The sequence below is a fragment of the Phascolarctos cinereus genome, unplaced genomic scaffold, assembly GCF_003287225.1.
Source record: "Phascolarctos cinereus isolate Bilbo 61053 unplaced genomic scaffold, phaCin_HiC Scaffold_2;HRSCAF=192, whole genome shotgun sequence".
In the NCBI taxonomy this organism is placed as follows: Eukaryota; Metazoa; Chordata; class Mammalia; order Diprotodontia; family Phascolarctidae; genus Phascolarctos; species Phascolarctos cinereus.
In genome coordinates this window covers 148,427,706-148,449,708 of record NW_027555625.1, presented here as the reverse complement: position 1 = coordinate 148,449,708, position 22,003 = coordinate 148,427,706, and the positions used below count along the sequence as shown (strand labels likewise).

Below are 22,003 nucleotides of genomic sequence, written 5' to 3'. Positions count from 1 at the left end.
TTTTGTTCATTAAATGATGAAATAAGGTAAGAAGCCTTTACTGTCCCTAGAATATAAGAATCACTTAATTTAAAAACTGTAAAACAAAATTGTATATGTATACCTTATGTTATAGTCAAATGATAACCAATATGAATATAGTAATAACTTATCTTTATTCTAAAAACGTACATTGCAAGGGTAAGAAAAGTATTCAAGATATATTCTTTTTAAACAAACACTAAACTATAATCAACTTCTGACAGAAACTTACTGTTTGGCTAGAAATACTCAAGTACTGATGACTTTTACGAGACATATAGAGTGTATACCATATCACTTAGGAAATTTCTTTACGGAAAGAGTCTATAGCCTCACATTTTTGTTGAACTCGTGTGTGTGTGTGTGTGTGTGTGTGTGTGTGTGTGTGTACACACGTACATACTAGCTATATAAAGACATCTTTGTGAAGAAACATCTTTGTAATAGATTATCAAAGACTTTATTGAAAGCCGTTAAAAACAGTATCAAATAGGGAACATTGTCCCTATTAGTCCCAAAGCTTAAGAGAACACATTTTTGGATGATATTTCAGCATCTTTTAGAAGTTTCCTAAAACAGTAAAGATTATTAACTGTGGTCTGAAAAACCAAGTTCACAGGTTTAATCCTTAATAAAGGATTATAAGATCAATAATTTAAAAAAATTTTTTAAGTCTCATAATTTTTATAAATAACTAACAAAAATTATGTGATTCACAATTATTATTCTTATATGTCATAACTTTAGGAGACATGACATGATACTTAGAGATCACAGGACCATGGACTTAGAGCTAGGAGAAGAGAAAGAAAAGGAATAAGTATAAATGGCTCTGTGCCAGGCACAGTGATAAGCATTTTTTACACAAATCTCATTTGATCCTCATAATAACACTTCAAGATAGGTGTTCTTATGATCCCAATTTAACAGTACAGGAAACTGAGGCAAAGAGAGGTTGCCCAGCTAGCAGAAACCTTAGTCCAATTCCTCTCTCCCCCCCATTTTACAAATGAGGAAATAACAGCATCTACCTCCCAGGATTGTTGTGTGAATCAAATGAGACATTTGTAAAGTGCTTAGCACAGCTCCTGACACATAATAAGCACTATATAATTATAATAATAATTATTTTTTTTTGTGGTAGCTAGCGGTAACGAAGACACAGTGCAGAGGCAGACCTCAGAGTAAGGATGACCCTGGGGTTCAAGTCCTATTTCTGACACTTCCTAGTTTTATAACCCTGGATAAGTCACATAAAGTATCCAGTATCTCTCTAAATTATGTAACAGTTGCACTACTGCATTCTCACAAAGAGTTTCCCTAACTACCAAAAGTGAAGCCTACCTTCAGTTCTACTCACCTCCCAACCCCAATCTGATTTATTCCCATGCTCATGTGCGCACACATACTACAAACAAACTCAACTCACTACTAAAAACACTGCTTTCACACATTTTTTAAAACCCTAACAAATGCCTTATAAATGTGCCTTCTAAACCAATTTCAACTATAATTACCACACATAAAGTTAGAAAGTACCTTAACCTTAAAGTACTATGTATGCAGGAGATATTAGTATTATTGAAATCTAAATAAACACCTGACAAGTAAAGCACTCCTCTAATAATTCAGATTATGATCTTGTAAATTAGATAGTCATTTGTCCTTTCAAACATAAAATTTCAAAGTAATTTACATATCTGGTGGTATGATACCACCTGCTAGCTCTTAAAAAAAAAAGCTTGAGATTTCTACATGTCTCTGGATCAAAGAATAACTGATTATTTTTTATTGACTAGAAAATGACTAATTTAGTTTTTAACTGAATTCAGTTTCAACCAGTAGTTTTTTTACCTGTAGAGAATAACATGGGTCTTACATTAAATAACAAGACTTAATAACGTTAGTACAGTTTCTCATGTAATTGTTTTCACTTCATATACCCACTTTAAACCTATCAAGTTGTTTAATAGCCAGTTATTACCGAGAGTGAGTCAGGTAGTTTAACTGAAAGAATGCTAGGCATAGTCAATGGAGACGCTAGCTTCTAATCTCAACTCTCATCCACATGGCTTTATGAGTATGAGAGAGCTTTAGCTCAACTGCCTCTGATTCTCTGTAAAATAGAGACAACAGTATCTATCTGTGAGACTCAAACAACATAACACGTGCAAATTGCTTTGCAAACCTTAAAATGTTACATTAATAGCCCTAGGAGAATGTTAAGCTGAGACCATCATGTGGACGTAGTTTGGAACTAAAATATTTATTATATGTATTAAATGCTCCTGGTGAGTATATTTTCAGGATCAGTGATTTTCTAGGCATAAATAAGCTAAAGGTAAAGAGTTATTTCAACGGGCATCAAGAAGTAGTGATGGAGCACTGGACTTGGGAGTCAGGAAGACCCTAATCTTGACTCAGAAAGCCAGCTATGTGACCTAAAGCAATTCACTTAACCAAATGTGGCCTCAGTTTACTCTTCTGACCTCTCAGATCTTTCCTAACTCTAAATTTATGATCCTATAAAGTTACTTCCAAGATCTTAAATGGATACAGAAACTTCCTTTTCAAGAAAGGTTAAGACAGTGTCTTTAGCAGACAGTGAGTAGCAAGAACTCATTAAATGTCTGCAGACATTTATGATGGCAGTAAGAATATAAAGGTGCTTTCCAATTCCAAATTTGGGTTTTCCTGGATAGCATGTGTGAAACTTTTTTAGTTTCTTGTTTCCTTATGAAAAAATTCCAAAATAAAAATATATTGTGTTCCAAGCACCTAGTATAGTACAAAGTAGGAAGGAAGGAAATAAACATTTATTAAGGGCATATTATGTGCCAAGCACTTTACAAATATTATCTCATTTGATCCTTACCCTAGCAGGTAGGTGCTATCTTTACCCCCATTTTGCTGTTGAGAAATTGAGGCAAACAGAGGTTAAGTGACTTGCTCAGTTAAGTGTCTAATGCCCTATCTGAATTCAGACCTTCCTGACTCCAGGACCAGTGTTTATCCACCATAACACTTAGCTTCCTTTAGTAGATACTTAATAAATACTTAATTAATTTAACTGAAGCCAAGGCATGAGACCTGTCTTTTGGAAGAATGTTTTTTAAATGGCTAAAACTTTTAATTTTAAATTTGATAAGCTCAACATAAAATAATCACTTTCCTGGGCAAAACTTTGGATAAAAATTAATTCCAATGCCAATGATGCTTTACTATGGAAAATCCTTTGCCCTTAAACAGATCCATCCTTTTTTAAACCAGTATTTTAAATCATTAACACTTGAAGTTTCTCTGTTACAAATTTAGTATTTCTTTGAAACTACCCACAAATAATATTTTTCTCAAGTACACATGAAGCAAAATTTACCTCTGACACCTATGGTTAGTATCAGTAAAAAAAACTAATCTTTTAACAGTTTTATGGCCCAGATTAATTTACTTTTATCTAATGCTGCCAAAATGTGTTGAAAAAAGATAAGACAGCTTTGATTTCCCATTGTCATACAATTGGGTATAGAAGTCCAGTTCCAAGACTCCTAGTATCAAACGTACTTTTTGAGACACAATGAAAACAATCATGTAAAACAGCTTAACTGGGTATACCAAATAATCGTATATTCTTACATATTTTTGACTATGCTAGATATTTTAATAATTAAACTTTTTTGTATGACTGAGAAACTAAACTGAAACTAAATTTGACCATTAGTAGTGTTATTTGCCTTTTGTGACATATTTGTAGTAGTAGCAATTTATTAAGTAAATAAGCATTTATTAATTGTCTATTATGTGCCAGATACTGTGCTAAGCAATGGAGACACAAAGAAAAGAAAAATTTTTTAAAGAATCAATTCCTATTCTCAGGGAGCAGTCTAATGAGGGAGTTAACATGCAAACAACGTCGAAACAAAATACACATGGGACAAATTGAAGATAATTTCAGAAGGAAATTACTAAGATTAAGGAGAATTGGGAGAGGGTTTTTGTAGAAGATGGGACTTTAGCTGAAACTAGAATGAAACTAGAGAAGTGAAGAGGCAGAGAGAGTTCTAGGCATGGGGGACAGTCAGTGAAAATGCCTGTAGTCAGGAAATGCGTTAGAGAAACAGGAAAGCATGCAATGAGTTCGATGAGCTATCCAACCTCTCAACTTGGCTCTCCTGGTAACCAATTAGCCCAACAATGGCAAGTTATTAATTAGCAAGGGTTAAGAATATTATTTTCCTCTCTGTAAAACTTAAATGGCCACGCAGGCATCAAATCCATTACCTGAGACTAATTAACACTGAATAAAATGAACTAAGGAACTCAAGCAAGTCTAATTTGAATGGAAAACCAGATTAACTATTTCCAAAGGATATGTTAAATGTTAAAAGCAATACCTAGGCAAAATGGCTTAATATCAGCTTTCCAATTTTTAAATGGTAAATGTCTCATCTTATTAAATATAGTTATAGCTTATACTAGTTTTATATATATATATACACACATACATAAATGTTTACATACTTCAACTTAGGATAGATGCTCTATTACTAGTACTTTGGAGGTACAAGGAAATGTTCACACCAGACACTAGAATCTCACCCAACCAGTTCCAGCTGTTAATAAAAATCTGAGAACAAGCTTTTAAAACATCAGTCTGATGTTACTGTTTGACATGTAGTCTATTCCCATTAAAACTTGGACTATATGAGAAAAGTCATACCCAAAGGAGCATTTTTAAATGTTACACACATCTTTTCAAAAAGAATAAAACAAGCCAAAACATGTCTTACCATGATCTTGCTTACCCATTGCACTTAGATAATGATTGAAGGCTTGACAAGGAGGGCTTGGAGTTTGTGTAGATTTGTCACAACTCATAGGTGCTGGACTCCTGTCTGTGTCAAAAGAGAAATACCCACTGGAAGATCGAGGCAGCAGTGGGGATCTTCTTACAAAGATGAAAAATGGGGATCTGGTAGCAAACGGACTAGGGCTAGTGGGTGGTGCAAACGGTCCCTGAGGGCTGCTGGGTGAGCAGCTGTCCCCTTCACCTGAATTACCTTGATACTGTGTTTGTATAGAGGTAGGGGCCCCTGGTCTGAGTTGTTGAGGCTGAGTAGGCCTTTCTGTAGGCTGTAATTGTCCACCTTCTCTGTGGCACTCAGAATTTAGATCTGACGGTTGCTTTGCCATTTGGTCTTTTTTTCTGTAAGAAAAAAGGTACGGTTAAGATTATATTTCATAATGATACCTATTACCTTAATTTTCACTTGTATTACATAAAGATTCCATAAATTAATCCAGCATGAGTGGATTTTGATTCTTCTTACCCCACTGCTTTCCTAAACTGCTTCTCATCTTCCAAGTAAAAATACTTGAGACTACCAGTTCTACGTGTAATTTTTATGGTTAAGCTTCCTCCCTTTAAATAGAGTGCTAAAAGTTACTTAAAACTTAAGTTTAAAACACTAACAGCCCAAGTCATGAACAAAGCAGTTATATTTTCAAATCCATCCCCATATATCAAATACTAAGAATGGGTTTGGCTAATTAAAAGGAAAAAAACACCCAACAGTAGGTTCTAATTTCCCAAGGATCAGATACTGTGTTGAAACGTAGGAGTGAAGAGTAGATGCAGTGATTGTGCAGCTTCTGGCCAAGTTCCCTGTTCTAGCCCCATTGTTCTACCGAATATGCTGATCACAGCAAGTCTGGGGAAGGTTTGGCAGCAGCCATCAGTTGTAGTAAATGCGTCACAACAGTTTGTCCACAGCAAAGTGCCTCTTCAGTTCCCTCTACTACCAACTCCACCCCCTATTCCCCCCCCTTCTTTTTCCTCTTCTAACTTAATGCTAACTCAACAAGTCTTCAACTCCTACTGCAAGAAAGCCAGCCTCTCCTGCACAGGCTGACGAAAAACTCACTTTCTTTTAAAGCACCCACTTCCTTCAAATGTTAGGCGCACACACATACATACACAAAGGGAAAAAAAACATACAATAAAACCCCAAAACAATCAACCTCGGGGAAGCTTTCTCTTTGGGCATGCTCCCTGCAGTGCATAAGACCCAGTTCCACACACCACCTTCAACTGCAACCTAGGAGGCAGCTTAACCAACCTCACCTTGGGAGCACAAACAGGCAAAATAATAATTACAATACCTGTCTGTATTTAGCAGAAATTCTATAAGGGAAAATTGGGGAGAAAGGAAAAGGTCCTCCCCACACGCACACCACCCTCCTCCCGGCACCTCTGCTCTACGGGATGTCCCCCGGGAATGCGCGCGACCAGTCCTGGTCTCTGCCCCCAGAACTTAGTGTCCCCAACAGAGGGGAGCAAGGGGGAGAAACAAAAGCCTCGGAACTTACGCTCAGGGCTCTCGATTCATCCCCAGAGAAACAAAACAAGTTCCCAACTTGACACTCTCACACGCCGGTGCCCAGGGCCCGCACTGGGAGCCCGGCTCGAAGCCTCCGCCTCCTCAGCAGCCGCCGCCGCCGCCGCCGCCGTCTCCTCCTCCTCCTCCCGCCGCCGCCGCCGCCGCCAGGGAACATCCTCCGCCTCCGCCTCCTCCCCCCACGCACTCTACAGCCAGACTGTAGAGAACCGCTGACCTCCCCCTGGCCGCCGGGCTCGCGGCGCCCGCTCTCCCCATTGGCCGAAGCGCGATCGCTCGGTCGACCCTCAGCCAATCCGAAGCGGGCAAGGGCGGCCCCTCGGCGGTCAGCCTGCCAGGAGGCAAGGCGATTGTTGACAAACTTGCCTTCCGAGTGGCACTTCGGCCGGAGAGCGTCGGCGGCAGCGGAGACTGCAGCGAAGCGCTCGCGCGCGCCCTCCCTCTCGGCTCGGCTCCCTCCCCCCAGCCACCGTCGCCACACAGACAAACACCCGAAGCCTCCTCGGGTCACGTGCGGCTCGGGGCTGCGGCGCAGCGCTCAGAATCCTAGGCTCGCGCCCCTCGTGCTTTACCAACTGCTGCGGGGGGAAAAAGGGGGATCTTGAGCTGGAGGGAGGGCAATGGTCTCGTCCAGGCCTGTGTCAGCAGCAGACAAAGAGGGAACCGCGCCGACTCCAGAGTGCACGACCCTCGGCCAACAACATAAACCACACCCCGAAAACCTGAATAGCTCCCTGGCATCCAGCCACCAGCCTTCAAACTAACCACCCCCACCTCCGACACACACACACACACACACACACACACACACACACTCGCGCTCTGTCTCTCTCTCTCTCTCTCTCTCTCTCTCTCTCTCTCTCTCTCTCTCTCTCTCTCTCTCTCTCTCTCTCCCCCCCCACTCCTTCCCTCCCTCCCCACAGGAAAATCCTGCACAGCCCCCCAGCTCCTCACCTCCAACCGCAGCAGGCTTGAAATCAACAAGCCCCACGACTCCCCCTCCCCCAGCCTCTGCGAGCAGTCCGCACCAGCTCCTCCCGCCCCCGGAACAAAACAGGCCGACAGCTCCGTCACCCGACAGACAGACAGATAGACAGAAGCCCAAACACCTGGCGGACTTCCCCGCCACGGCCACCACACTTCGACTCCCACATTAAGCCATCTTCGTCCCCGACCAACATACCCAGCTATTGTAGGGGCCACAGTCAAAAGCGCGGATCTCCCTCAATTTCTCCAAACCACTCCCTGGCCCCGAACTGAGAGACACCAAGTCCAAGGTGAGAATCACAAGCGACAGGTAGTGGAAAAGGACTAGGGCACCTCACGTGGTAGGCGCCAGCACATGCATTCACATAGGAGGGACACACACACACACTGAGGTCGAAACTGGGGGTGGAAGAACCCCAACCTGAAGCTGGGGTGCTAACAATCGGGAGCACAATCGGCCGCCTCCAACCAAGTTCCAGCACAAAGGGTCCGTTCCCGGTTTCTCGTTAATCCCACTCTACGCGTCTCCCGGTAGCGCAAGTCCGCGCCTCCCCGGACACTTTAAAGAGCCAGGTTGGTGTCTGCTGCTCCAGCTAGCCCGGCTTCCCGCGTCCTCTAGACACATAGCGTGGCTGGGCGGGAACTCCCCCGTTCAGTCCCCCGCGCTGCCACCCTGGGCGGAAGGACTCGCTCACCGTCTGACCATCCTGAGACCCCGGTCCAAGCAACACAGACCAAAAAAAAAGTGTGAGCGCCCACCCCGTAGCAAGAGGCAGGGTTGCGCTCCCAGTCCACCGAGCCCTTTAAAAATAAGTGTCCAGTACATTCCCAACACCAGTCCCGCAAAGGATCGCGCTGCCCAGCACCTTCTTGAGCAGGCAGCGGCGCGACCGAAGAAAAAATGGGGAGGATTCTTGCAAGACCTCGGAGCCTGGGGCCCGGAATATCTGCAGGGCAGGAAAGACTGAAGCGGCGATTGTGGAGTGCAGCCTGCCTGGACTGAGCAAGGGTTATCGCTGGCATCTCTCCTTAAACCTCGGCCTAAGAGCAACAGTGCTGTCACTAACGTCACTTCAGTGCCACTGCACAGTTCCTCAAACCCCCCGGAGCGTTGCCTACACACAGCCGGAGCAGAAAACCCTAAGCCACAAGGTCAACTACCTAGATCCTAGACCAAAGCCCCCACCGGGCCCAGCACCAAAAGACTCCCTCCAAGAAAGAAGATGGGCCTCTCCACCCCCCTGCTCCCGGAAAAGTGCCCAGTCTGACAACCTCCCCCCACCCACTTCTTTATCTCTCTGCATCTCCTCAAAGAAATATAGAGCCAACGCAGAGCCAATATAGAGGCTCTCGGACCCGGCCAGACTCGTCTCCACCACAACTCTACTCCCCCTCAGGATGCACGTATTTTAGGAGCCCAAATCCCTCAACTTTGGTAAACTTCGCCAGCAATCCAAGGGCGCAGACGAACCTCCTCCTCTCGCTGAGCACCACCTCTACCCCCACCCCCAGTTCCGGGACAGCAATGATTCTCCCTGGCACGTGGGCGCCAGCGCGGGAAGGCCGAAGGGCTGGAGAGCCACAGCAACTTAGGCGCATTAGGGTCTGTGTTCCCCGGGGACATAGAGCGCGCTCGCCCGCCCTCCTTTACCCACCAGAGAGCTAGACACTAGGAGTCCTTCTAGGCTCTAGTCTCCTGGTCCCCTTCTGTTTTCACTTGGGTGGGGGTATTCTGAGCTTACCTTGCGCTTCTCAGTCCGAGAGTCAGAGTCAGACATTGGGGGCGAGCGGGCCGGGGAAAGGAGGGAGGTGGAGGGCGATCAGATGGATGGTGGTCGCTCTGGTTGAGAGCTCTGTGAAGCGGCGGCGATGGCAATGGCTGAGGTTGCACGGCACCGGTGGCGGCGGCGGCGGCGGCTGCGGCTGCGATGCTGCGGCTACGGCTACGGCTACGGCGGCTGCTGCGGCAGTGGCGGCACAGAGGCTGCTGAGCTGCTGGGAACCGTCAGCTCCAAAGAGAGCAGGACACCAAACAGCAGCGAGCTATGAAGTGAAACCTGCGCAACGCTGCAGCTGCGCCCAGGCTGGGCGCCCCAGAACTAGCCATCCAATCACCGCGGGGTCCGCCCCCTGGCAGCCCCGCCCCCGATGGCTGACCTCGCCTACTTCGAACCCGGAGCAGGCAAGTCCCGACAGGTAAAGGCGGGGGTGGGGGCAGGGTGAGCCCCACCCGGTCCCGTCCCCTCTGGCCGCCCCTCCCCCTAGCACAGACTCTTTCCATTCCTGTAGCTGAAGCGGCTAAATCGAGGTCCAGTTCCCAGCGGGCGGAGCAAGCCCGGTCACGGGTTCTCTGTGTTTACTAGAGTGATTCTGAGTGCTCCCGCGGAGATGCTTCCCCCTCCTCACAAAACCTACTTCTTCCTTTCTAGCAAACCGGCGCGGGGAGCCGCTAGGGGAGGGGACAGGGGGCGCTCTAGGACTGAGTCACGTTCTGCCCGCAGTCGGGCAGCTGGAGAGGGCATTGGCTCCCGAGGCCTCAGACGTCTCTTGGCCCGCGCGCTTTTCTGGATTTCTTAGCACTTTCTCCTTGACGTTCTAGGCAAATCGTCTTACACCTAGTCTCTGGACACGCCTGCCCTGCAGAGAACTCTGAGTCTCAGAAGTGAGGGGAGGGAGAGAGGTATAAGTTACCACTCCAGGGTGGTTGGGATCCGGGCTGGGGAGCTCGGTAAAGAAGACTGCCCATTTTTTATCGGACACTTTGTGTCACCGACGCAAAACAATACGTGTCTCCTAGGATTCCCAGACGACCTCAAGGTTTCCTCCTAAACTATGCCATTCTCAGAACTTGAACGCCATTAAATTAGGAGTTAAGAACAAGAGGCAAAAAGTAGAGGCAAGGAAGACGGAGGTAGACTCCAGATTGCGGGTTACAAAACCTGAATGAGGCACAGGTTGATGAGGAAAATTGAATAGGATGAAGGGGAAATATGAAAAGAAACAAAGTTCACAACTGAAATCTCCAAAGAAAGCTTTGGACGTATCAAGAAAAGAAATTGCTGCCTTTCCCTGTGCTGTGCCTCTGGACTGAGAAGGACCGGCTTCTCACTGAAGATCACAATTTAAAGGCTTAAATTTGGAGAGCTCTCCAGCTTTCAGATTTACTGCTTTGTGTTTGCCGGACTCACGCAGAGTGGGTTGAGTGATCGCGGCCCTTTTTGGGCAAAGGCATGTAGTATAGTGTGTGTCAGTGTTTTGTCTTCGGCCGTAGGAGTTGTTGGGATTTGTTTTGAGGACAGAGAAAAGGAAGACAGTTTATTATTTATTTGGGCTGAGGCAGCATAGAGAGCATTTTGACCAGTACTGTAGGACCCCTCCTCCTCCTCTTCTCCCTCCCAACCCCAACCGCCCGCCCAGATTACCCAGGATGAGATCATCTGACTTGAGGCTGCGCTTCCACCACCTGTTCTACCCGCGCGATTCAAGCCACGTCTCCCTCCCTCCCTCAGCTTGCGTCTTAACAAAGGGCATCAAGATAAGGGAGGGATAACGGAAAAAGCAAAGACTCATTACCTAACCAAGCGGGGGGGGGGGGAGGTGGAAGAAGAAGGGACTAGGGAGAGAGAGAAGGAAGGGGACGGCGGTGAGAATGATACTGCTAATAACTCAAGGTGAGAAGATATCTTCCAAAATCTAAGAAAGGTGTAAGAAACGTACATGGGGAAGAATTGGGAAATTACTTTCCGGGTTTCAAAGTCCAATTTAAAAAATATATATTTTTTTACTATGGAGACTATAACGTCATCATGACACAGTAAAATAAAAGTATACACTATAGCAAATGTGGCAAAAATTAAAATGTAAAGGAGAGGAAAGATGCCAGACGAAAATGAGATTGAATGAGGGGAACTTTTGAAGGATTTCGCTACTGTAGGAAAGAGTAGTAAATGAGTTCAGAGGCAAAGGCAAAACATTCATTTCAAAGACTCATCGCTCCCACACATCTCTGACAAAGCTACTGGAGCTACAACACAGGAGCTACAAATGCTCCTGCCCACAGACTAACAGTGATTTGGAAGAGCGTCCAGGGATAAGACTGAATGAATGGATATGCCTTATCACTGCAATGAAATCTCCGCAAGCATTCCCCAAAAGCGGAAAAAAAGCTAATTGGGCAATTCTCTGTTCCAGACCCGGGGTGGGGGGGAGGAGGGAGGGGGAGAGAGACAGACAGAGAATCGAAAGGAGGGAAGAGAGAAGACAGATGGAGACAAGAAGGGGGGAAAGAAGAAAAAAAGAAAATGAACAAAATAGGGGGAAAGAGGAAAAAAAGTTTGAATCTAGTTATAAAAACCAAAAATCTTTAAGCTAGCCTTTGTAGCTAGCAAACTATTTTATTGTGCAAGGAAATCTTTCCTCTATTTAAGGAGATGGTTACATGGAAAATAAGGCGGGGTGAGGTAGAGAAAAAGGCAAACCTCCAAAAAAAAGGCAATACTGGGGTTTCTGTACTCTCCATTTAGAAGGGGAGTATGTAAAACCGCTCCATTTGCACAGTGGTTAGGTTGCAAAGAAAAACATCACGCATTTCATTAGAAGTGGGTGTCAGAAAACCGGAAAGCTCTCTGCACAGAGGAATTGTCTGAGAAATAAACCAGGTGCACCCGGGGGGCAGGCAGCTTATCGATGAAAGACAGTGAATAGTGACAAAGAAATGGGGGTGGGGAAGAGAAAAGAGAAGGATTTCACAAAAATACAAATAATGCTTTTTACAATGAAATATCCTTGCTCACCCTGCTCCCCCAAATCCCACTGTTCAAACAATCATTTGTACTTTAAAAATCTGAGGTAATTCGAACGCGTATTCCACGCTGATTTGGATGTAATCAAAGAAAGATCTACAACTTTGGTAACACCGCATATTACTGTTACTGTTGCAGTGATGGTTTCGGGCATAACTGCAGTAACTTCTGTAGAACTACTAATCCAGAGACAAAGCTTTTTCCTGTGTGTCCCCTCCGAGATGACGACAAAGCCCGCAGTCCCGTCCTTTCTTCCATCCCTGCCTCCTTTATGTTTGCTGGAATTCCAGGGTTTACTCACTAGCCCAGTTGGACTGTAATTTCTGACTGTGAAGGTTTATTCCCTGGAAACTTTTTGTTTGGGGTGGGGGGCGCTTCGGATGGGAAAAATCAAAGAAAAGCACTGGTTTCTTTTTTTCTTGACCCTGGAACCTGGAAGGTCACTCAAAATGATTTTGCTCAGACAAGCTCTTTCTGCTCCCGTTTTGTTTGGTTGGTTTGGTTGCAGAGGACATGGTAGCACATGGCAGTAAGCTAGAAGGTGATATTTTGTCCGTGGATCAAACAATCACAATCCTCGTGCTAGGATTTGTGAATGCAAATGTTCTTGTGTTTCAGGATCTCAACGATAATCTTGTTGGAATAAATCACCATAAACTTGGATCTCTATTCTCTACTTTGACTTCTAAAGAGACAAAGAACACGGTTCCCTTTGTTTTTATTTCTTTATTAAACTTTCTACATATTTTTCTACTCGACAGATTAAAAACGTTATATGGTAAAAATGATTTAAAATGTATTTCTAAATACCGCCCCCCATAAGCTCTCATCCTTTTCAGAAGTTGTTTGCACTGGTTGGTAAATAGTTATGAGGACCGGTCTGGTTTTTCTCGGACTCCTCCAGAGCATTTGCTTTGAAATCTTCTCTGAGTAAAATTCCAAAAGGTATTATCAGTCTGTCATCTCTGGGGCATTTCCTTTAAGAAGCTAAGTGGGTCTGACTCACTGAAACAGCTAACTGCCTAGACTAGCTGGGGCACGGGCAAGGAAGGGAGGGGAGTCCGGTGGGTTTGTTTACATTTTATCAGCTTTCCCGGAATCCCTCAGAATCTGACTTACTCTTTCCAGGGGGAGTTCCATCCATAAGGATAGAATCTCTTTGGATTTAAACCTGTAGAAGCCAAGACAGGACAGCTCATTCCCTGGCTTTGGACAATCCCTAGGCAGTCAATGAGACGGAGCTTGGTGTCACAATACTGAGCTCTCTGGCAGATACAAGACTGGAAGTCCTTTCCCGTGCAGCACTTTCCACCCCTACCCCTACCCCACCCTAACTCACTCCTCTCACTCCCTTGAGACTCCTGTCCAGACTCATCAGCAGTTAGGCTTGTGCTTCTAGCCTGCGCTGGCCTCCCCGATCCCGTTGATAGACAACTATGGTCAAAGTGGCCACATGCTTTCATTGCCTGGCCCCAGTTTGTGCCCTTTCTTTTTCAGCAGGGGGCCAAGTGATCAAGCGAGGACCTAAATGGGATTGTTTTCCTGGCACACATCTAGGGTGAGCTTCCTGATTCTGTGAAATGAACCACCGTGGAGACTGCAAACACAACACCGAAAACAACACGTTTATAGCTTGGCCCCAAATTTGAGTCGCTGGTGGCCCACTCCTTCCCCCGACGACTTCGGCTGCTCTTGAGGCTGGGGTGGAGGGTAAAACGCCCAGGCTGCTCGTGGATTGGGAATGCCAGCGATCGGTGCGTGGATGGAGCTGTGAGGGATGTTAAAAGCTGAAATCACCTTCAGTGCATCCTCCTTCACCGAATCACATAAATTCAGCAACTGCAAGACAAGACACAGTGAGGGGTCAAGCTTTCTCCGCTTCTTCGATGTGGGTGCAGGGTATTCTTCCTGCCATTCATCCTACTCACCTCAAAGCTCACTCTGTCTCTGTCTCTCCCTGTGTGTCTTTGTCTGTGTCTATTTCTGTCTCTCTCATATCTCCTTTCTCTCTCCTTTGTCCTCTTTCCCTCCTCCCTACTCCTCTCTTCCAGGCTTTGCCAGTGAACACACCTGGGATGCCTGTATTGCTTATTTAACACCTTACCTTCCGCAGAGTTTGCCCCAAGTCAGGTCCTAGGATCACGAAAAAGGGCTGAATGTATCCCCTCTCCCTTCCTAGAAACTGCACCCTAAATCCAGGAACTACTCCAAGCTTCCCCAGATTCACTTTAGGTATCACACCTCCAGTGTCACCCCTTCTACCCCAAGTTGAAAAAAAAAGATCCTGGAGGAATCAACAAAACCCTAGATCACCTGCCCAGAGCCCTTCCATAAAGAATGTCCCCTGACTTATGGAATTAGCTACTGTGGTTTGCTGCAGCTTCCAAAGTTTTGTAATGCCAACATACTACTACACCTTTCTATCAGATCAGAAATACCTCGGAAAGTTGGAAATGTAGAAGAAAGACAAACCACACCCTAGCTTCCTGCTGGCACATCCCAGCACACAATCTACAAGCTGCTGCTGATAATTTTCTTTGGAGGTAAGGCAATGGACCACGTGTAGACACAGACACAGACAGACAGACAGACAGACAGACAGACAGACAGACACACACACACACACACACACACACACACACACACACAGGAAAGTTAAGGCTATTGATGTTTTCTCAGTGGAGACCTGTACAACCAATGGTGGCATCTGTTTTTCTACACCTTAGCAAAAAAGGGACAAAAGAACTTCCTGCCTTTCCCAATCTTCACTCCCATTTCTCAAAGCTTCTCCAGTTCCTTTTCCTTAACTCCACTTATTAAAGAAAATCTTGAGAAAGCCTCATGCTTTTTTTTTTGTCCACAGCTTTAAAAATCATGATTTATACAAATGAAAGCCTTACACTCTCGTGTGGTAGGAGTCTTAAAACTTGAACTGATGATGTGAAGACCACAGTTTCCTTTAAAACACGAACAGCCAGAACACCTTTTCTGATTTGCTCAAGCAAAAAGAGGATGCATGCAAAGAATGGATGAAGGGGGTGGGGGTGGGGAAGCCATTTCGATACATGCTGGTAAAAAAGAATCTCTCAAGAGAGTTTATCTTTCTTCCAAATTTGCTATTTCAGATGTGTATTTTCAATGAACACTAAATAGTGCAGCTTGTGGTAAAGAATCAGATCAGTACTGAAATCCTTTTGATCATTTTGGGGATATGTTCAAAGTTCAACTTTCTGTGAATCACTTTCATTTGCCAAGAGTTCCATGTTAGTAAATAACGTTGCTGACTGGTTACTGTAATTATAAAATGTACCTAATATAAACCTAAAAGACAATAGGAATAGGATTTCAAAGCTGGAAAGGATCTTAAGAGATCACCTAGACCAACATTTTGTTTTATTTTATATTTTTTAGGCAATTGGGGTTAAGTGACTTGCCCAGGGTCACACAGCTAGTAAGTGTCAAGTGTTTGGTCAGAGGCAGGATTTGAACTCAGGTGCTGCTGACTTCAGGACCGGTGCTTTATCCACTGTGCCACCTAGCTACCCCTAGCCCAACATTTTATAAATTAGGATAATGGGACCCATGAAGGTTTAAGATCCTCCTAACTGAGGACTTCATATTTATATTTTGTCTTTCTTTTTCTCCCCAGAACTATGCTCAGCACCTGTTGACTAAGACAATATCTACATGTATAGATATAGTCAAAATAGATGTAATAGGGGGTGGGAAGACAGCTCTAGTGACAAGGTATCAGAAAAAGCTTCATGAAGAAGGTGGTGTTTAAGTTGTGCCTTGAACAAAACTAAGGATTTTAAGAGGCAGAGGTGATAAGGGAGTGCATTCCGGTTATAGCAAGTGCCCTGGGACTACCATCCCAAATCCTCATTCATATGAGGGGATTGGGGCCTATACTTGTCCTCTCAGGGTTCTAGGGGACCCTGGGTGACTGGGAAGAGTGATGGTCTGGTACTGTAGGTCATGAACCCCCATCAGCGTGCTTTATGTCCCATTGAATAATAATTTATATTACTTAGACAGGCCAACTTAATTAGCTTTTAGAGAAGAATATTTACTCAGATGGTATAGTAAGAACAATTGGTACATCTGTGATAAACTTTTCAACAAGTACATACAGAATCCAGGGGAAAGTGAGCGCAAGCTTTGAATATATAATGTGGCAAATGATAACACAGCTTCTGATTGCTAGAAGTCTTTTTCCCCTCATGGGGGCCTCATGAAATTATCCTTAGTCATGATATACCTGTCTTCTGGGATCCTCATAGAGATCTGAAGATGCCTTTCCTCTATGGATCTAGTTTGTCCTCACCTGCAGATGCAGAGACTACTATCAGCTGTTCTGGGAATGCTGCTAGAATGTCCCTGGGAAGTCCGAATCCTCCAACATCTCGAAGTTTACAAGGTACTGTGATTAAGGAGGGGAGAAGAGACATAGGCTCTTATTTCTTCTTCTTCCTCCAAGGAAATCTCTCTCAGAGTCTTCGATAAAATTGTTGTCTTTTCTAGGCAGCCAGGTACCTGAATTCTCTGTTCTGAAATAACTTGTCTTTTCCCACAAAAGCCACAAGATGAAACTGCCTATCTTCAGCTAATGCCAATATATTTCCTATGCAGTAGCACTTCATTTCATCTAATAGCTTTTGCTTTTTCCAAACTGATCAAAGACTTCTTGGAGCATGTCTGCCCTTGATTGAATGAACAAAGGTTATCTCATCTGACAAAGGTATCTATCATCTTGTTAGTTACTTCATATTTGGTGGTGTGGGAGATTGTTTCATTTAAAAGTCCAGGCCCAATTATTGAGGTAGGGGCATAGAACACCACTCTTACCTATTGGGCATGGACATGGTGTGGGTCTTGGGGGGGGGGAGGAAGAGGGACAGCCAATGTAATCATGCAGAGGTAAAAGATGGGGTACCTTTAAATGAGGAACAGTAAGAAGTTTGGCTGACCTGTAGTAAATATTGATTGTCACATTTTGTCATAGTTACTGGCAAAATGAGTACTAGGACTCAGGTTTCTAAACTCTCAGTCTTAACAAAAATACACAGGTTTATAGCCCCACACTTCAATACTTCAAAGATATTTTATTTCATAGGTTTCTATATTGCCTTCACAATTCTTCTACTCCTTTGTAGATAGTGTTGTAGAGCTCTATAGTGCTTCAAGGTTTGCAAAATGCTTCACATACATTATCTCATTTAAGCCCCATAACAACCCTGTGAGGTGGATAACTTAAGGTATTATTATGCCCAGTTTATTGACGAGGAAATTGAGGTTCAGGTGGTTACATGATTTTTCAAAGGCCAAATGACCTATACTGGCAGGACTGGAACCCTGGATTCTGACTCCAAGCATAATTGTCTACAACAACACCACACTTGAGTCTGTTTTTTGTCCTATGATTCCGCCATATCATAATCACACATGTAATTAAAAAAAAATTCTTTGGAAGAAAACAATTTGCTTTGTCCTATAAAAATCAAGCTCATGAATAACATACAAAATTGAGGGGCCAACTTATTTCCTGCTGTTTACGTTCCTCATTGGCCATACAATGGTGGATCTTAGTTTCAAGGATTAAGAACCATGAGCTTTGGGTTGTTCTGCTTAGTCAAAATTACCAATAAAGTGGCTATAATAAGAAAGAAAAAGAAAGAAAGAAAGAAAGAAAGAAAGAAAGAAAGAAAGAAAGAAAGAAAGAAAGAAAGAAAAAGAAAGAAAGAAAGAAAGAAAGAAAGAAAGAGAGAGAGAGAGAAAGAGAGAAAGAAAGAAAGAAAGAAAGAGGAAGAAAGAGAGAGAAAGAAAGAAGAAAGAAAGAAAGAAAGAAAGAAAGAAAGAAAGAGAAGGAAGGAAGGAAGAAAAAGAAAAACAGATCTCAGTCCTTGTTCTACCAACTGCTGCTCTAAATCCAAGTTTATAATTTATCTATCTCATATCTTCATTTCTGTAAAAATGCAGATGATGATAATTACCATTAATTAGCTATCATTTTACATAACTGCTTTATAAGATGTTCAGGTGTTTCTTATATACCTATTTTCAAAGATACCTTTGATTTCATTGATATACCTAGGTCTCAATTAGTGTGAATAATGAATCTTCTGAAGAGGTCCCATGTAACTGAATTTCCAATATTCAAAGTTATAATTATGTAAAATAGGGTAATTGGTTTCAGCCCAGTGGAAATAAACATGCAGTATAAATATGAATAATGTGAACACTTTAGGAGAATTCACCATTTGAACTAACTGGAACTAAACTGTAAAGTTAATCTACAAAAATTACTATAAGAAAATTATAATTATTTCTATGGTGCCCTAAGAGCTCTAAAAAAGTAAAATATTTTAATTCAGATTTCATACCAAAACCATCTCTATAAACATGGGCATATTTAGTGGCAGTAATTCTAAATCATAACCCAATTTGTGGCCTAAGAGCCAATTTAGCTGACTTATCACTTAAAATCATAATAATATATTTAACCAGAATAAGTAGGAAAAATAGTGATCTAACAAGTTGCCACTATGACTCTACCTATGTCCTTGAACAGGTCACTTTCATATTCAGTTTCAGTCTTCTCATCTGTGAAAGGGGGATCCTGGACTATGTAATTTCTGAGGCCTCTTCTAGTTTTAGTACTATGTGACTTTTATGTAATATCTTCTTTTAAATAAATAGGGAAAATAAAGTATTAATCTGTGGCAAAAACAAAGATATGGTGATTGATGTTAACATTCATATTAATGGCACAAGGGATAACTGTTTTAAAGAAAGAAGATTCATCAAGTATTTAATTAATGATGCATAGATTATCTATTTTGTGGATTATCAAGACAAATATTTAATGCCAGAAGGACTTTCTTTTGTCCAAAGCACAATTATAGAATTATTAGATTATTAGAGTGAGAAAGGACTTTAAAAATTATCTAGTACAACCTTCTTAATTTTTGCAGATGGGGAAACTGAAGTCCAAAGGAATGAAGTGACTAGTTCTAGGTCTCGCCGTCAATTAGTAATAGAACCAGGATATGGTCTCCTGATTCTTAGTCCAGTGTGTTTTCTATCTCATTGAGTTCTATTAATTGGTGTGTGCAAAAGTGAAAGCTAATTTTAATATGTCTAAAAAAAATTTGTTTCCCTCTGCAATTATTTGGCATTTACTTATCTGTGTTTATATTATTTATCTATGGTAAAATGATAAAGGACTGATTTTTTTATTTGACTTTTCATCTGTAGCACTAGCACAATGCATGACACATGGCAATTAATGAATGCTTATTGAATAAAATTAAAGGTAATTTTGTTGCCCCCACAAATAATCAAAATCATTTGGGGGTCATTTCATATTGAATTACATGCAAACCTGTTGGCCTCTATTAGTATGGATAATCCAAGTTGAACTTAAAATGAAAACAAAACACCCAAGATGGTAAGATAATTAGAGAAGACACTCGCCCTAGAAGCAGCTGCTGAAGAACAGTGTTAAATCCAAATTATTTTTTATATTACAAGTAACTATGTTGACAAGATGGGCTGTATTTTCCTTTTTCAAGTTTAAGTCTTTTAAAATGCCACACACACACACACACACACACACACACACACACACACACACACACACACACACACACAGCTCTTACCAGGGCGATTCTCAGAGCTAAATTTCTATTTGCCAGAAAACCCGTTGCTGGTTTATATTATAACAAAGGTTTCCATCAGAAAAACGAAACATAACATTTACCTGACAGACATGGTTTTTTTGAGATAAACATTTTGAGATGGAACCAGTTGATGTCCCTCCTCTCTTTACCAACATTTTGCATCTTTATTCCAAATTAGATGTTGCAGAAGTGAGTGACTTTATTCAGCTAAGACCTCACCAAGCCAAGTCCCATTTAAATCGGAAGCTTAGAAACAACAAAGAAGATATTCAACACACAGTACTTTAGGGCTGCCCTGGGGCCTGAAAGGCCTCCCTGATTCACCTCCTTTACAAAGCTTTAGGAGAGGCTGAGAAACTTTATCTAACTACTTGGGAGGCTTAGGTTTTTGTTTATTTGTTTGTTTTACGGTTTTTTCTGAACTCAAAAACAGCCCACCATTACTCCAATAGGTATTAAAATCGACTTTTCTCTTTAACTTCTTTGGCTACCTCCCAGTCTCCTTTGTTGTTTAGTTGTTTTTCTAGTCTGACTCTTCATGACCCCTTTAGAGATTTCTTGGCAGAGATACTGGAGTGGTTTGCTGTTTTCTCCTCCAGCTCATTTTACAGACAAGGAAACTGAGGCAAATAGGGTTAAGTGACTTGTCCATGGTCACATAGCTAGTAAGTGTCTAAGGCTGGATTTGAATTCTGGAGAAGTCTCCCAACTCCAGGCCAGGTACTCTTGGTCCTCTAGCTCTTTACTATTTGAACCCCAGGGGGTGTGGTTGATTCATTTGTTCATCCAATGACATTTTACCTTCTGATTCAATTAAGGAACTGTATTCAAACCTCCCAAAGTTATTATAAGGTCCCTTGTTATATCAAAACCTTACTCACTATGAGTACATTCTGTGATCACATCAATTAAGTTGGGTACAGAGATTATATCCCCCATCTCTTATAATACTTTGGCAACTATGTGATGAGTAGATTTAGAGAGAAAAAAGGTTCAAATCTTTTCTTTTGACCTTACGGTATGATTATGCAAGTCATTCAATCTCATTGAACCTCTGGCAAATCTCTAAAACCCTAAGTTATAATCAAGTTGGCCTGCTGGGTCAAGAGAATTCCCACTCCTAACACATATAAGTCAAACTCATCTTTCCTATAAGTTACTTCTCAAAACACAAAGCAAATGATCCTCTTGTCCCACAAATAAAATGGAAAATTGTGGCACACAGACTGCTATCATGCATAATTAATGATTTTGTTTTCAATAGGAAGTTATCTCATACTGGCATTTTTTTAATTTTGTTTTATCACAGTAACCCTGTTGGCCTAGATTTTCTTCATAGACTGAATAGAGTATTGAATAGTTTTCATTATGTCCTTGCAAGCTTCTTGAAAATGTTTGTTTAGAAAAAAAAGCAGATAAAAAGAAACTAGCACAAGGGAAGAGAAGAGCTATGAAAATATATTATGATGATATTCAGTGCTCTTTAAAAATTTGCCAGCAATAGCACAAAAAGAAAATATCAACAGTTATTTTGTAAATAATTTATTTCAAATTGCCATATGAGATGAAGAAGGAAAGGAAAAGATGTGTTACTTTATAGCTAATCATTTTTAACTATGTGATACTATGTAAAATGGAATTATATACCAAACTTAAAATCATAAAAACCTTGTCACATCTCTGAACTTTAAGTATTCATTTATGTCTCTGCTCAGTACTGAAAGGAATGTGGTGAACTGGAAGGGGTCATGCAAATAAGAGAGACGATTTGTAACAAGACCAAGGAAGGAGTAGGCTAATGTGATTTTGATAGTTTCTCTACCTAGCTGCCCCTGAAGTAGGTAGTACAAGTACATTAATACAGGAGGGAGGTGAGGCTTAGTCACAAGGTCTCACAGATGGTAAGTGAAAGAGCTGAGACATGAAATCTAGCTTTTTTACTCTACTTTCAGTATTCTGTTGCCCTGCCATATGTATGTATGTATGTGTGTGTATATATGTATGTACATACATATAATATTGTATATATACATATATTACAAATTCTAAATATACATATAGACATGAGAATCACTGCAAATCATGGAATCTTTGAGTCAATGGGGACCTTAGTGAT

General features: G+C 42.3%; 2 protein-coding genes across 14 annotated transcripts in view; both read right to left on the bottom strand.

Moving 5' to 3' along the window:
* BCL2L11 (BCL2 like 11) overlaps positions 1-9,228 on the bottom strand; it is a 51,336-nt gene extending 42,108 nt beyond the window's left edge. For 3 of the 11 annotated variants that reach the window (XM_020987742.2, XM_020987687.2, XM_078149678.1), the window contains exons 1-2: positions 9,146-9,228; positions 4,809-5,224 (exon numbers count right to left, since the gene is read on the bottom strand). In XM_020987742.2, coding sequence (XP_020843401.1) covers positions 4,809-5,211 — 403 coding nt within the window. In that variant the 5' untranslated portion in view covers positions 5,212-5,224; positions 9,146-9,228. Of the gene's footprint in view, positions 1-4,808; positions 5,225-6,387; positions 6,481-9,145 lie in introns of those variants that run through there. The other 8 variants (XM_020987706.2, XM_020987733.2, XM_020987679.2 and 5 more) reach the window with 5 other exon arrangements.
* A 4,312-nt stretch (positions 9,229-13,540) lies between these two features.
* The window catches only part of ACOXL (acyl-CoA oxidase like), a 539,860-nt gene continuing 531,397 nt past the window's right edge, over positions 13,541-22,003 (bottom strand). For all 3 annotated transcript variants that reach the window (XM_078149677.1, XM_020987606.2, XM_020987628.2), the window contains one exon: positions 13,541-14,044. In XM_078149677.1, coding sequence (XP_078005803.1) covers positions 13,832-14,044 — 213 coding nt within the window. In that variant the 3' untranslated portion in view covers positions 13,541-13,831. The remainder of the gene's footprint in view (positions 14,045-22,003) is intronic.